The sequence below is a fragment of the Mixophyes fleayi genome, chromosome 1 (genome assembly GCF_038048845.1).
Source record: "Mixophyes fleayi isolate aMixFle1 chromosome 1, aMixFle1.hap1, whole genome shotgun sequence".
NCBI classification, from domain to species: domain Eukaryota; kingdom Metazoa; phylum Chordata; class Amphibia; order Anura; family Limnodynastidae; genus Mixophyes; species Mixophyes fleayi.
Genome location: NC_134402.1, coordinates 232,409,853 through 232,426,794, shown reverse-complemented (window position 1 = coordinate 232,426,794; position 16,942 = coordinate 232,409,853). Strand labels below are relative to the sequence as shown.

The window sequence follows — 16,942 nt, the reverse complement described above, 5'->3', positions numbered from 1 at the left end:
TAATGCATCACCTACTGTGAAACATAAGTTCCATGCCCATATAAAGGTACAAGGCCACACACTTTAGGAAACTCCAAGGTTACTCTTATTAGCTATTCTCTATAACACAACCAATGTAGCTATGTTTTGATATTCAAAGGTCTACTTCAACTGTCGAGTATTAGTCTTTTGTTATGTAGCCAAGGAGTCCATAGCTTTTGAAAGTATCCATTGTGTCAAACTCAGTAATCAAAGCTCTTGGATCCCCCATAAAAGACAGTCCACCAAATATTTTAATATTTTCCTGTAAAGCAAATAAAGATGAAAGGACCCAATAAACAAAGAGAAATCAAGCCAAAGACATATTTTCAAATAGACTATAACATATACATGATATCACCTACTGTGAAATAAATAGTCTCACAATATGTAAAAAAAGGGTCAGTGCTGCTTAGATGGATCTAAATCAAGGTTTCTACTACAGACAATGTCATCTGCACCTTGATAGGGCTCGTACAGTCAAGTTCCAAGCAATCTGTAAATGTACATGGGAAAACCTTTCTTTGAGCCAAATAACAGGCAATGATTTGGTAATTTTGTTTTAGATAGGTTATAAAGTCAAGTCATTTGTAGGGTGTTGAGACTAATCCTCATGTAAACCTAATGGAAAGGTGCCCAATCTGTCCTGTGTTTGCCATGTAGGCATCTAATATTAGTATCTGATACAGGGATGAACGCACAACTCGGTTTCACAGGTAGATAAGAAAGATTGACTACCTTGTAATTATAAAAGCTACTAGGAGAAAATGTTTCACCCATTATGAGAAAAAAAAAGGCATCGGAGATAAAAGTAAATCAAGAAAACATTATTGAAATACATTAATATATTCTCACTAAGATTATCATAAGGAATGGTGAAAGTGTGCACTTGTACAAAACAAACTCTTATCATACAATCATCATTTTGGATCATCATCATACTAATTAGATAACTGAATCTTAGGGAACCAAAGCTTTCATATGGTATAAAGCAGACTGGATTAAATATAAAAACTGTGTAAAGCTATAAAAAGCATCTTTATCTTGAAAAAACAAAGAATGAGGTTTGACAGAGATGCATATTAGAGGTAACCATTAAAAACTTCAATCACTAGATATAGTTCAAATCTTGGAAGAAAACAGAAGTCATCAAATATATACAATGGGGTTGAGCTTCCTTTTAAAAGGTATAGATGGTTGTTTAAGTACAGAAGACATCAATACATAGCTCCCCGGATTATTAAAATGTAAGTGACATAGCCTTGGAATCAAACCCATGAACCAATGTGCCACCGTGCGGCCTGCATTTCTTAACACATTAAATGTTTCTGCAGATGATAACCAACTGGTCTATTTTCATTTTAAAGGATACTTTAAAATTAACTTTTTACTTTCACTAATTGCTAATCTTTTCTTTTCCAGGGAACAGCCCATTTTCAGCACACGAGCTCACGTTTTTCAGATTGACCCAGTTACCAAGAAGAATTGGATTCCGGCCAGCAAACATGCTGCTACTGTTTCCTACTTTTTTGATGCCACTAGAAATGTGTATCGTATAATCAGTGTTGGTGGCACCAAGGTGAGACACAATTATTATTATCGTTTATTATATAGGGCCAGCATATTTTGCAGCGCTGTACAGAGAATATTTACAATCATCACTCCATGTCTCCTTGAAGTTTACAAACTAAGGGGTCTATTTATCATTGGCGGGCAGTGGGTAGTACTTAAGGATCTGTATCAATGCTGATTCGAAACGATGCAGAAAAATGTTTCGCTGCTATTCAAGAACACTTACTCGTCATGCGATCCTCAGTGAAAAACTCTTTCTGCAACGGAACTCTTGTTTCGTGGTGAAAGGGACTGACTTCATTGAAGAAACAGAGTTGATTTTCTGTGCATGCGCCAAATTTTTGTTAACTCTGGCCTAAGAAGGGGAGGAGCATGCATTCATGAAGAGAATCCAGCAATCTATTGGAAAAGGTAATGATTGATGAATTGATTCTGCTCATCGTCCCCATATGGGTGGTGGTAGACAGCTGAAGGATGCTTAAGGCTAAGCTGGAATTATCTCAGACATTAGTTAAGCCTTGGTTAAATGGGACAAACCGATGAAAGAGCCTTTACTGGGGACCTTGGTGAGGAGCTCTCGGAGGAGGAATGGTCTGACATTTACGAAAATGCCGCCTCTAGTTCCATTTGCGGTAGAATCAAGGAAAACGTCTACAAAGTGCTATACCGATGGTACTATGTGCCTTCGCGTCTATGCAGAATTCTCCATGACTCATCCGATCGGTGTTGGCAAGGGTGCTCCCAAGAAAGCACATTCCTCCACATATGGTGGTTGTGTCCAAAATTATCAGGCTTCTGGGTTGAAATTAGAGGCCTGGTTAGTGCAATTCTTCAGGTGGACATTCCCCTGGAACCCAAATTCTTTCTACTCCCTCTGGGGGCTCCCTCGGCATCCCAACACCAGAACAAACTGATTAAGCACATTGTTTCGGCAGCTACTTGCCAAATAGCGGCAGACTGGCGTATGCTATTAAAGTAATTTTATCGTTTTCAAATAAGCATTACCCAAGCTTGTATTGTGTGGTTCCGAAGCACAAGCAATTTATTTAGCAAAAGCAATTTGTTTAGCAGTTCAATAAATAAGTACAATACAGTACAATATAGCCGATTACATGATACCTATTAAAGATGTTACATTAAATCAGGAAAGTATAAAACACCAAATACATTACATTTTCCTTATAGAGCTCCCCCGACGACAATGGAACACAGCCATGCTCACATGTAGCCACGTTCAGAGAGAGCGGACAAAAGCCAGCATGCTTGTGTATATACTTGTCCAGTTAACACTTAGTAAGTTCTTCATTGGTCCGGGGGTTAATGGCATTCCAGCTCCTTGCAAGTTATAGGTCAGTTCATTTGATCCTTACAGAGGGTGAGGGGAACATCCCCCACCCTATTGTTCCCATGATTTGACTCTGAATGACCAGTTCAAACTGACCCACATAAAAGTATTTAAGAGCATTAATCTCTTATTGCTTGTATCTTGCGATCGCTAGATGCAATCGCTTTTCCGTCCACACCAGGTTAATGCTGGTGAAATAAGCTTTAATATGAGACCAAACTCTTTATCTTTTAAAACACCTGAACCATAAAAACCTTTACTACAGTATTATATATAGAGAAATATACAATCTAATACATTTTACTAATAAATGAATGTGGATTGGAACCTTTAATAAATATGAAATATATAAATAACCAAATGTTGTAGTGCGAGTGTGTGCGTATTTTACCGTGTGATAGCACCATGCCCCGTGTAGCGTGGCATGCTGAGTGCAATCGCACGATAAAACAATATTAACCAATATACTTTTCGTTCATCCAATTATACGACTTCGACAATGCAATCCCCTCCCTCCATGCAGCCCATAATCAATAGAGTCTGGCAGACTCAACGAATGGAGTATATGACCAGCATTATTCGGAACACTTCGAGAGCTTTCACCAAGGTTTGGGATCCTTGGCTAGCCTTCTTTCAGGCGTGCCCACCCTTTACATAACCCAGTTCTAATACCTAACCTCTTTCTTGGACTTCTCTCCTTTTACAATGGATCTAGTCACCTCTTGCCTTTCTTCCTTTTCTTCTTTTTCTCTCACTCCTTTCTTTCTCTATACCCTGTCTTTCTTTCTCTCCTCTCTCATTGAAAACTTGGGGTCATTCGTTGCTACTACATTTAAAGGTTCGTTTGACTAAGTGTTTTGCTGGATCTTTGCTGAGCAATGTTTTTTGATTACTTTTTGTCTATTTCTTTCAACTGTATTCTTTTTGTCAAACGTCTCTTATTGTTGTATTGACCTTGCAAAAAACGTAAAAAAAAAAAAGAGCCTTTACTGGAACTTTTACCAGATTTTAGGCTCTTCACTGCTTCATAAATAGACCCTTAGAGGCATAGTCAATTAGTTCCAGGCATCGCGGCTGAGCATGTAAGTGTGCCATTACGGTACCGCAACACCGCAGAAATCCATGGTGTTGCAGTACTGTGTATTACCTTTGTGGGCTGTTTCATCATGTAGCCGTGATGCCAGCACCTAATTGAATATTCCCTAATACATGTATAGACTCGCACTAGGGTCCATTTTTAGTTGTCTGCCAATTAATATAAAACGTGCAGGGAATGGAAATACGGAAAGGGCTGTTTGCTGAACATGACCATTTTATTTGCACAGGCCATCATCAACAGCACTGTTACCCCTAACATGACCTTCACCAAAACCTCGCAGAAGTTTGGACAATGGGCTGACAGTCGAGCTAACACAGTATATGGTCTGGGCTTTGCCTCTGAACAGAACCTGTCCCAGGTAAATCTAGAATTTAGGACTAAAACAATTTCAGGTGTGACTATAATTTGCATTGTCAGCTGTAAAGTAAGTGTTCCGCAGGAAGGTGTTTTAAAACATTTCTCTATACTTTTTCAAATTGTTATTGAACATAATTTTTTATTTTTAATTTTCACATTTAATATTGCAAGACTAAGCAAGTGAAACCTCTTCAATAAACATATAATTAACAAAAATATCCAGCAACTCTTTGGTGATGACCAGTGCCCCTCCCCCTCCCTCGCTACACTATTATAAAATGTTATAGATTCTTGAGTAATCTGGATAACAATTGTCTACCTACCTGTTTGTTTAATGACAACCTGTTGTTGTCTTTGAAACTCAAATATTTTTTGCTACATTGACATTTGCCCATGATCTGTATTGTCTTCTGTTTCAGTTTCTATTCCAGCAATGTACTGATTGTTGATTCTTATCTGTACATCATTGCTATTTTTCAAAATAAATAGTTAAAAAAAAAATGTCCAGCAACACTGAAAGTGATGGATGTGTTAAATAAAAACAGCTGAAATCTTCTCTGATATTAGTTCTCCTGGTGCCCTTTTTAAGAAATATAAACAGATTAATTACAAACAAAGGTAGAGCCTAATGACAGGAGCGCCCAGTGACAGGCACATTGAAAGTGGATAAAATAAGTGAAGTCCGCAGTTCAGCACTAAATAGATGAGTTTCTTTAGGCATTTCTAGGGCCTGTTAGCGCACACAGGCAGTCTGCCAAATGCATGCCCAATAATGATCCAATTGATTTTGAGCAGATTAATTTCAGACATGGGGCTCAATTTGGGACAACATATGATGTAATATCGGGCCAACAGCCAGATACTGCAGCGTGTGGCGTCAGAATAAGAAAGCTGTTTTGCAGAAGTAACTAGTTAAACGACACCCAATCGAATTGAATAGCGCCATGTATAATAGTTCAGGTTACACACCAAAGGCAATGTCTACCAACAACAGAACAATAGTGTCCTATGTGCAGTCTAAGGTTGTTCCCACCCATACTTTGAGGGGCTTACTTTTAGGGGCATACATTTAGGGGCATACTTTTAGGGGCATTTTTTAAGTGTCTTTTTATGCAGGACACCACTCCTAATGAACACAGAATATACATGCACATGATCATTAAATCTTATTTTATATTTCTAAAAAATGAGTAGGAGTTTTGTCCAAAAACTAATTTATGTATTGTACTAAAGCACTCACTTTTACCTACACTCACAAAACACGTGCTCTAAAAACTCACAAAAAAACATTTAACACTACAAAACAAAACACTCAAACAAGCGCCTGATTTTATGAACATTCTAAAAAAAAAAAAAGCAGATTAAGTAAAACGCCAGATGAAGTGAGAACCACAACATAAAATGTTGCCGTCTCTCAACTTCTCAGATAAACCATCTTAATTTTTCGAAGTAGGATTCAGGCTATGAGAATCAATTGGTCATGCATGACTGCACAAAGCAAAATGGATTCTTAGTCATCGCTGGGTCATCTGATCTATTTCTCCATGCATTGATGCTGTTAAAGTTGAGCACTTACAATACACAGATTCAATGACCCATTCATGAGCACACCAAGCTGTATTTAACAGACATAACGTACAAGTAAAGAGAGATCTCTAGCACTGGACATATATATATATATATATATATATATATATATATATATATATATATATATATATAATGAATGTTCTTGTTTAAAAAAATAACTTATTAAAATAGACTAAACATACATAATGTCGCGTTTAGTCTGTCCATGCAAGTTTTATTGTTAATGGTATTTGGGAAGCAGGAAAAGGACATTTTTCCTTTCTTGATTTGTACAGGGATAGTTTTTTTGTCCCAATAATGCTGGAAGACAAAGAAAGATTTAAATCAGAAGATGTTTATAAAATTAAGATTGGGCTTTTATTAGTACTTCTTTCTTCCCTGTGGCAGTTTGCAGAGAAATTCCAGGAGGTGAGGGATGCTGCCCGTCTGGCAAGGGAAAGATCTCAGGATAAAACCGAGCTGACAAACATGGCCCTCAATATCACTGCACAGCAGGTAAGGTCCATTGAAGAGAGATAGGGATGATGGAAGTAGCCTGCTGGATGGAGGATAGTGTGTTATGTGAATGATTATATTTATATTACATTTAATGCTCTCGGTAGTTCATCACAAGGCATAGACAGACCACTTAGGGCCTCATTTGGTTTAGAGCCTCAGATTATTTACCCAGCCGTTCTTTCTATATCATTTTTGGTTTTCTGAAAATGTTATATTGAGATAGATATTTCCTACTTGCCTTTAACATGTTTACCAGTAAATATAAGTAATAAAGAATCTATACTGTGCTATATTAACCAAAAGTTCAGCAATCGTATTACCCTTTAATGTCAATATGTATGTATACAATTTTTTACTATATATATTATACTAAATGTAGGACATTAACACTCTTATGTGTTATTGTAATATTAATAACATGTATTATTAACCGTTATTTATTAAGCGCTGGTATACTCTTCAGCACTTTGGTATTATACTGGCATATGTTTTGTTACTTGGAACTGCTACTAATTTGTCTGTATTTTTATCTCCATTATATTTAGAGTATATATATAACTTACAATATAACTATAGTTGTTATAAGTATATTGTAAAATATTATACCTTTTGATATTTCATTTTTCTTATCTTATTGTTGAAAGATCCAATCCCATGAAAAATCAGGAGTGTTTTTCTTTTTAACATAAATCACTATTGCAGGCTATAAGAATAATGTTGATATTTTACATTGGTTTTTTTTTCTTCAAGTAGCTGTTAATGATTTTTGATTCAAGTCTACATGGCAACCACAGCACATGTTGTAGTGAGCAGAGAGGGTTTTGATTGCCCCTCTGAGCTCTGCCTGCACTGTGACATATTCCTTCTCCCCTTCCCCATCACATGCTAAGAGCTGTGAGCCTGTGCATGTGTAGCAGACTGTCTGTTTCTGTGTATGGCAGCCATTATTATTTTCTAATCGGAGAGCTTTTGAAAAGGAGATAATGATTTGTAGGTGGATAGCATATAATCACAAGGTGTACTGGAGTGTAGTTACTGTGGGGAAAACCGTTTATACAATCGCCAGATCATCCATTAGACAACTTAGATTTATGCCTTGTGCACTGTGGGCACTGAGTTTCATAAGGCAGAAGATTATCCTTACCCATTTTATGTTTTGTGTTTTCACAAATGAAAAGGAGAGTGCGCCCAAACCAGATTGTTACCTAGGGGCTCTTAATCTGGCTCTGGTTTATAAATTTTGATTAACAAGATATTACTTTTTGTTGTTGTTTTCTCAATTAATGTTTTTGGACTCTTTGTAGATCTTTGGTAACCAGCAAGCAGCCATAATCAATTGTGCTACAGCGGTGCCTCCACATTATCCCTGACAATAAGGAGACTCAGACTGCCAGATCACATCTCTATTCACACTGGCAGTTTGGGCTGCCCCTTCCACTGCATCATTCACCTGAGGTCAGGGAATACAAGCTGACAGTATGAATAGAGATTCATGCCGTTTGAGATCCCTGACTATGGGTATGATTCGGCGGTGGAAGTGGCACATGTATACAACACTGATGTAGAACACTTAGCTTAGACAATTAGACCCACCCTTGATATCCGCACATGAACTGTCTGCACAAATTCAGTACTTCAGACATCTTAACAAGAGTCACATAGACAAATGAAAAGTTGAAGGGCAGTTTCAGTAACTGATTTACTGCTCTGATAATCAGTGTTGTGCTCCTTCAACTTTTACTAAATATATTGTTTTATCATTTTTGATTCCTTATGCTGCTCTCTGCAAGCTCTTTATACCATCTAGACAGACTTGTTTATTTTAGTTGATCTTGAATACAACACAGATCTGATTTGCTTTCTGCTTTGGATGCAGTTGTGCCCAGAGCAGCACCTAAGTCAACAACAACTATATTCTGTCTATTTGATATAAAGGCATTGCTAACTAGTACATATGGAAGCCAGAATTATAAAGCAATGTATTTTGCAAAAGTTTCAGGGCAGGTAATAGCCAATAAATGAATGTCATCTGAATGCAGATAATCCGTATAACAAAGGGACAAAAACAATCAGAACTTATTTTGTCAGTCATGTTTTATAATATCATCATCATCATCGTCATCATCATTTATTTATATAGCGCCACTAATTCCGCAGCGCTGTACAGAGAACTCATTCACATCAGTCCCTGCCCCATTGTAGCTTATAGTCTAAATTCCCTAATATAGTCACACACTCAAACACAGACAGAGAGGATCAATTTTGATAGCAGCCAATTAACCTACCAGTATGTTTTTGGAGTGTGGGAGGAAACCGGAGCACCCGGAGGAAACCCACGCAAACACAGGGAGAACATACAAACTCCACACAGATAAGGCCATGGTCGGGAATGAACGCATGACCCCAGTGCTGTGAGGCAGAAGTGCTAACCACTAGGCCACTGTGTAGCCCAATATTATTTTCTGCTTAGTTTTCTGTCCCCTCAATGTGTCCATTTTCTGTCAATTAGCTGTGTTGTTTTTTGTTCTTATTCATCTTCTTTTTTTCTTAGAACATTTTCTTCCATCCTTCATGTTTATTTCTTTCCCTTTGCTTTGTTGAACTCCTTGCACTTCCCACACACAACTAATCTGCTTACTCTTGCTGTAGAGTGATGTACACTGGCAATGCCACAGGCTGGCAGTGTCATATCCTGGCACTCTGGCATTTTACACTATGCCAGACGCTGGAGAGGCCTGCTGGATTAACCACTGCCATCTCAGGGCATTGAACAGATGGGAGAAAAACTCACTGTTGGTTTTAAACAAGCTGTTACATGATTACTGCCTTGGAATTGCAGATATTCAGAAAGCTAAATTAGCAGGAAAAAGTGTGGTTTAGACAGAATTTATGAACTATTTTGGATAAAAAAAAAGATGTACTCCTGCATATTTTTTTTTATATGTACCTCTGAAAATGGCATTTGTAAAATTTGCTGTTTTAAGATGTGTTTCTTGCTTACCTATCACAAAACTGTTCTCTAGATAAACAATTTTCAACGTTTGGGTCTGGACGCAAAAAGGGGACACAATGTTGTAGTGTGGGTGTTTTAATCATCATAATTTATTTATATAGCGCCACTAATTCCGCAGCACTGTACAGAGAACACACTCACATCAGTCCCTGCCCCATTGTAGCTTATAGTCTAAATTCCCTAACACACACACACACACACAGCCTAGGGTCAATTTGATAGCAGCCAATTAACCTACCAGTATGTTTTTGGATCGTGGGAGGAAACCGGAGCACCTGGAGGAAACCCACACAAACACAGGGAGAACATACAAACTCCACACAGATAAGGCCATAGTCTGCCATCGAATGCATGACCCCAGTGCTGTGAAAGTGCTAGCCACTAAGCCACCGTACTGCCCACATTCATAGTTTAATAACATTTTGTAAATGTAAATTTCTTCATATTAGTATATATTATTTATAGGCATAATTAAAGTAAATAGAAATGAATACATTATACAAAGCTGAATCATGAGTCACAAACCTACCTCAGATCCTGACCTGTGTCAAGAAACATGGATCTAGATTAACTAGTCAGCCTATATGTATGTGATTTCATAAGCAGGGAGTTGTCATAGAACCTATATTCATGTCATTTCATAAACAGACAACGGGTTGAGAGACATAGAACCTATTTACATGTCATATCATAAGCAAACAGTGGCTTGTTATAGAACCTATATACATTTCATATCATAAGCAGACAATGGGTTGTCTTAGAACTAGAGATGGTCACTGACCCCCGTGTTTTGGTTTTGTATTCGGTTTTGGATCTGGATTACCTTCGGGTTTTGGTTTTGGTTTTGCAAAACTGCCATTGCGTGTTTTGGTTTTGTTTGGTTTTGTTTTGCTATTTTGTTGGAAAATCCATGTTTTTGGGCATAAAATAACCAAATTTAGTGCTCCACCTGTTTCTTGGATAAGTAATGTCATTGTAAAGCTAATATATTAGCCAAAAAACAGTTTAATTCCTGGTAGGTAGGCCTTCATTAGTTATACACACAAACCAGATTGTCTTCCTTTCCATCTATGCATATTGGCAATGCAGCCATCGTCTTTGGGTGTATATTACACCCTACACTTATAGTTAAATATCTAAAGAAATGGACAAAGGCAGTTTGGTTTCTGTCTCTATAGCCCCGCCCTCCACTTGTAGTTGAATAGAAAAAAAGCAGCCTGGATAGACTGAACAATATAAAATATAAATGGACCAAGGTAGTTTGGTATCTGTCTGCATCAGATCCCCTCTCCACTAGGAGTAAAATATAAAAAAAGCAGCCTGGATAGACTGAACAATATAAAATATAAATGGACCAAGGTAGATTGGTATCTGTCTGCATCAGACCCCCCCCCCCCCCCATCCACTTGTATTATAATAGAAAAGAAGCAGCCTGCATAGACTGTAGAATTAGAATATTAAAAGAAATAGACAAAGGCAGTTTGGTATCTGTCTGCATCCTAATCATCCACATCATCAATAGCGCCCTCGTCGCCTACACAAATCTCCCCCTCATCCTCTTCTAATTCCAAAGTGGCATCCTCAATTTGTGTATCACCGGCTACACTCGGGCTGTTCAGGCACACATCAGCAGAACTGGGTATGGGTACATTATCAGAATGCTCACTATTAGACATACCACTGTTGGATGGACTCTCCACAGGGATTGGCCTTAGTGTTGTCTTGCAGCTCGGCTTTCACACGTAACAATAGCTGTGCACCACTTTTGGAATTCAAATTACTTGGTCTTGCAAATTCTATAGACAAGCCTGCTTGTCTTCCTCTTCATCAATGACTGTTGGCAATTGAGCACTCGTCTTTGGGTGTATATTACACCCAAACCTTATGACTGTAAATTAGTAAAAATACAGTTTAATCCCTGATAGGACCTCCACCATCCTTTGCATGTTAATAGTAGGATTGGTTGGAGTTATGGTCAAGGTCACACATTTTTTTAAAAAAATCTCTCAAACCAGCCCAGATGTTAATCTGTTGTGCTCTGCCCCCTGCATCATCCCTGCTTGTGCTTGGAAAGTGCATATTGGTGCCAGAACTGCTCCCACTGGTGCCACACTGCTGCAGGACTTACACAATCAACCGCATCCTCATTGTCGGATACCCAAATCTCCCCCACATCTTCTTCTAATTCCAAAGTGCCATCCTCACTTGGTGTATCACCGGCTACACTCGGGCTGTTCAGGCACACATCAGCAGAACTGCTGAAAGAGCCCTTCTTTATGGGTACACTAACAGAATGCTCACGATTAGACATCCCACTGTTGGATGGACTCTCCACAGGGATTGGTGTCGTTTCTGATTCAGAGCAAACATTATCCTCTAATGCCTTACTGTTATCTTGCAGCTCGGCTTTGCTGCGTAACAGTAGTTGTGCACCACTTGTAGGCTCGGTAACATTTTTAGATCTGCCACAAATAGACAAAGGTGAAGGCCTCATTCTCTCTTTGCCACTGCGTGTATAGGATGGCATGTTGGCAATTTTTTTTTTATCAGCACTTAACTTTTCCTCAGTTACACTTCTTTTTCGCTTCAACACAGTAAATTTTTTTCGGGTGTGTGTTTTTTGGACTGATTTCGAAACACTGTGTAATTTGACATCGCCTTGCCCAGATGACGTACTGGGAACACTAACATCAGGACTGGTGACAGAACCTGGTTGCTCATTCTACTCATATGTTGACTGCTCTGAATCCATTCTGAGCTCAAAGCACTTGTAGTACTAAAAAGTATTTGATAGATACTGCTGACAGATAGTAATTTTCACAGCCAGAAAGATTTATGCACAATTATGGGGGACACCCCTAAAGCACTGGGGAGTGCCAAATATTGAAAAAAAATAAAAATCCTCTATCCTGCTCTCTTCTCTAGCGATTTGTGATAGCTCAATTGGAATAAGAATATTGTATTCTCTGTCCCTGCTCTAATCAGCCTGTGACTACACCCTGCTCTCTCCATCTGTCAAATGGCGATGGATTGCTGTGGAGGCGTGTATTTATAATCTTCCAGTATCGCGAGAACCAAGCCCCGAGATCCGACGACGTCACAATGACGTTCGGCCTCTATTTGGATTCCGAGCGGGCGGCTCGGTACTCGGATACCCAAAGTTCGGGTGGGTTCGGTTCTAGGGGAACCGGACCCGCCCATCTCTACTTAGAACCTACACTATATGCCTCCTGCAGTGTCTGTTGTGTAAGCAGTACAATCCCAATTCTAAAGCGCTAAGGAATTTGCTGGCGCTATATAAATAAATGATGATTATGTTGATGAATTCCCACAGAGGGCAAGCGGAAACTTTTAATTTGAATGTTTCTTTCTTAAGTGTATTAATAAAGTGTGCACAAGTCATCAAATAACATAAAAAAGATCAATCTAAAGATCATTTGTACAGACATGTATAAGCCTGTTAATTGGTAAAGTGCGGTATAATTGTACCGTTGTTTGTTTGCCTCTTACTAAGAAGATGTCACTTTGCTGTAGATAAGTCAGCATGAGACTAGGGGGGGGGGGGTGAAGCTCTCCTCTTCTACATATTTAAGTACACAGACTAATCAATTTCTCACAGCCTGGCCTGTCATTTCCTCTCCCTTATTTCTCTGGCTCAGCTGTGAACTCCGTGCGAAGCACCTCATTTAGCCTCTCTGTGCCAGCAGCGACTTACCAGTGCTATTTTCAGAGCACAGCCCTCATCCCTTTTATTATCATTTATCATCATTTTACTTTTCTGACACTGAACACAAATATTTTGCTTGAATATATCTGGATTTATCATTGGATATTGTTTAGTGGTGCACAATGACTGAGACAGCATCTCAACAACTGACTACTCAAACAGCTTTCTAATTCACTGACTTTACTGATCATTGTCAAAATGGAACTGTCATCTCCAAATTAAAACCACATTGGTGCTTTGAGAATATCCAATAATGATTTGATTAGTTGACTGTGTTTTAATGCAGAAAATAACTCTTGTCATTTCCCCTCCCCAAATCTGTGGCTAGTGCCATCTACTAGAAGGCAGCTGAATCTGCCGCCTTTCTCTCATGTGCATTTAGTGTTGCTGACATTAAGTTTGGGCCTCCAGCAAAGTAGTAGTAGGGTAAATAACTAAAAGGACAATTTCACATTTTTTTTTTTTTTTTTTATTGTTTTACCCCTAGCTTTACATTTTATAGTTGTGTCGATAAGAAGCATAAATAAATAAATACATGATAGCTTAAAAGCTTAATTATGTGTGGCTGGAAAGCATCCAGGAGTCCTGATATTTGTGTTTTAAAGCTGAGTGTTGGTACTGAGAAAAGAATGGGACTACATTCAATGCTGCAAATACTGCAATAAGCAGTATACAGTATATAACACAATTAAGATGTTGTATTGCCTGAACCATGGGCAGTATAACAAACATAAACACCCTACCCAAGCTTCTGCTTTTTATCTTGTTGACCCAGTTTTTATTGCTTCATTTTATTATGACAGAACACCAATAAGCAATAACAGGTGAGGGTTATTTTGCTAGTTCATTAGTAGAGCAAATCTCTGAATAGACTGCAGTTCTCACAACTCCTATGCTGGAAACACATGCACAGATTTGTTCAGTCAATTTGCTTGTTTCTGACTAAATTGACACACCATTGCACAGTGTGTGGTCTCGTCACAACACCAGGAATGGAACTGCGGTGCAGCTGGAATGGTCACCTCCCCTGTCAAAACCCCATACTGCGGCAGTGGGACTAAAGACAATTTCTTATTGACGCTCCCTGTAGGGATCAGGCAGTGGCAGCTGTCATAGTGACCAAAAGAAGTTTGTGATTGGCTAAGAGTGTAGGCTGCTCTTTATGGCCATTAAGCCAATGGCCTGAGTGCTACAGTACTTACGCATTAGTCAGTCCGCTACATTTCTGCCATTGCTCTAGCTCCTTGGCCAATGTATTCCTGAAAGTTCACCCCTATAATAAATAGGGGCAGATTTGCATTTCCTTACAGTTCTGGGGACTGAGTTGTAACCCTGCTTATTGTAATCCACCTCCATATATCACCTATTGGCCTATGCTCGCCAGTACACAGCAAATTTGTCCACAGTGTTTTAAGAGAGGAGATGGGAACAGCCATGATTATCTCACAGGAACTGCATCTGTAATAGGTCAGATGATTGGCACCCCAGAAGTAGTGTAAGATAAGATTCCACAGAGTCCGTGCTTTGGTAGAGAAGCAAAGTTCCCCCCGGTTGTGTTGGAATGAAAGAAGGGACACAGGGCTAAGGCTGCATAATCTTGGGGTTAGTTCTCTTTGCTTGTGGTGTGAGGTTTTACCAAAGCAGCAGATAAGTAGCAGTAGTGTAGGAAATACCATAGGACCTTCAATATGCAATATTATTCAACATGGCATAAAATAAATAACAATTTAAGAATCTTGTTTCAACAATATCAGCACTATGCAAACATAAATCACTACAACACATAGGTCACTGAATAAATATCTCACTGGGAAGTGAGGCACTAGTGCTTCAGTAAAATGGGTTTCATTGGATAAATAAGGTTAATTAGACAATTACAAGTTAAACAACTTGCAATTGTCTCCTCAGCAACCATTATAGGCAGTATCACAATAGGATCAAACTGCTGATGCAATATAGACAAACTCTTGTGACAAATGATTTCTCACTGTGTCCCTAGCACTCTGCGTCAGCTTGCTGATAAACTGTAAATACAGCAGATTTGGCTGGAGAAAAAATCTTCCTTCAGACAGCACCATAACCTCTCAGTAGAAATGGTACAGTACCAGTCAGAGGTTTATATAACAAAGCTTGATGTCTCACTTGTTTCACTTTAATAACTTGAACATAGCAAGGCAAAATAAGCCAAGAAACTTATCTGTCTTCATAGGAGTCCTGCTGACATTCAACGAATGGGCAGTGTCAGGGCTGGGTGTTTTCCTTTGCTCCAAAAATGCTTCCTTCTGGGATGGATTTTAAAGCTTGAACTTTAGCTGCAAACAACCCTCAAGGAAATAGTCCAACAGCAGCAGCCAGTGACTACTTGTGGGTAGATCCTCCATTATCCCAGGCAGCAGTAACACAGCACAACTCACAGCAACCACCCACTAGCCTCCAGCAATCCATATTTGGCTCCTTCCCTTTCCACCAAGAATATCCTGGAGCCTTCTAGTACATTGTGGTGCCAAAATGCCCATTTTACACTGCTTCTTCAAACTTGTTGCAGTGTCTGTCTCTGCATGCTTCTAATGCAGTCTGGGGCTTTAATGTACAGTGTGCAGTTTTTCCACCCCAAAATGACCAACGTAATTTGCAACGAATGTCCCAAAGGGACTCTGGGACATATATTACTGCATGCACTCATTCAGAAAAATACAGCTGTGATTTGCAGGGTATTACACAGCCTTCAAATAGTATCCTATTAATGTAAACATACTGCTGGATAACGAATTACTTAACCATTAGTTATTTACACAATTCTTTTGTCTCTTGTGGAGTGAGGAGGTAACTGCTGCAGTTTTATATCAGGGTAACCTGAAAAGTGTATTTTACCTTCATTGAAAATGTTGAGTTTAGTAGTCTTTAATATTAATGAGGATAGTATGACAAAATAATTGTTCAAAAGTTATTGTATCTCTGTCTTGGTAAACAAAAATATATATTGTTATACTTTGTCATTTTGCAATGAAGATTATTTATGCAAAATGGCTTATTCCATGGAGTTTATGAAAAAGTAATAATGAAAAGTAACACTACTTTCTTTATGTTCCTCATAAAGGTATGCCTAAACAAATAGATTTGTCCAAAGATACACAAGTCTCAGAAATCCAGATATCCTTCATAATACGTTAGCATAATAGAAGTGACATTGTGCTTTGCGTTTACAAGACTTCTCCAGTGCTGTACCCCACCTTTGGAACTCCGTACCTCATCCTACCAGATACTATCCAACCTACAATCCTTCAAACACTCCCTCAAAACTCACCTCTTCAAACTTGCCTACCCTACCCTCGCCTAGACCCTCATTTCCACTCCATCCATTTCCTCCACCCATCACTCGTGTCCCATTTGTTCTTAGTGTCTCACACTACCCCCTCCCTCTAGAATGTAAGCTCTCATGGGCAGGGTCCTTTGTATCCTATGGTTCATGTTCATCTACCTCGTATGTCCCTGATGCCATGCCTGATGCTGAATTTTTTGCTGTTTGCTTACTCACACACATGAAATACCTCTATACGTGGTAGCTGTAGTTATTAGCCCACAACTATCCATGCATGTGTTTTCCTCCTTAATTGTATTCATATATCTGTTATTGTGTCTGTTGTATTCATGTGTATATATATGAGGATTATCTGGCGCTACGTAATATGTGGCGTTTTATAAATAAATGATGAAGATGATATT

At 38.8% G+C, this 16,942-nt stretch overlaps 1 protein-coding gene across 2 annotated transcripts in view; it reads left to right on the top strand.

Moving 5' to 3' along the window:
• The window catches only part of HOMER3 (homer scaffold protein 3), an 88,334-nt gene that overhangs the window by 42,607 nt on the left and 28,785 nt on the right, over positions 1-16,942 (top strand). For both annotated transcript variants that reach the window (XM_075207500.1, XM_075207492.1), the window contains 3 exons: positions 1,441-1,597; positions 4,261-4,392; positions 6,369-6,476. In XM_075207500.1, coding sequence (XP_075063601.1) covers positions 1,441-1,597; positions 4,261-4,392; positions 6,369-6,476 — 397 coding nt within the window. The remainder of the gene's footprint in view (positions 1-1,440; positions 1,598-4,260; positions 4,393-6,368; positions 6,477-16,942) is intronic.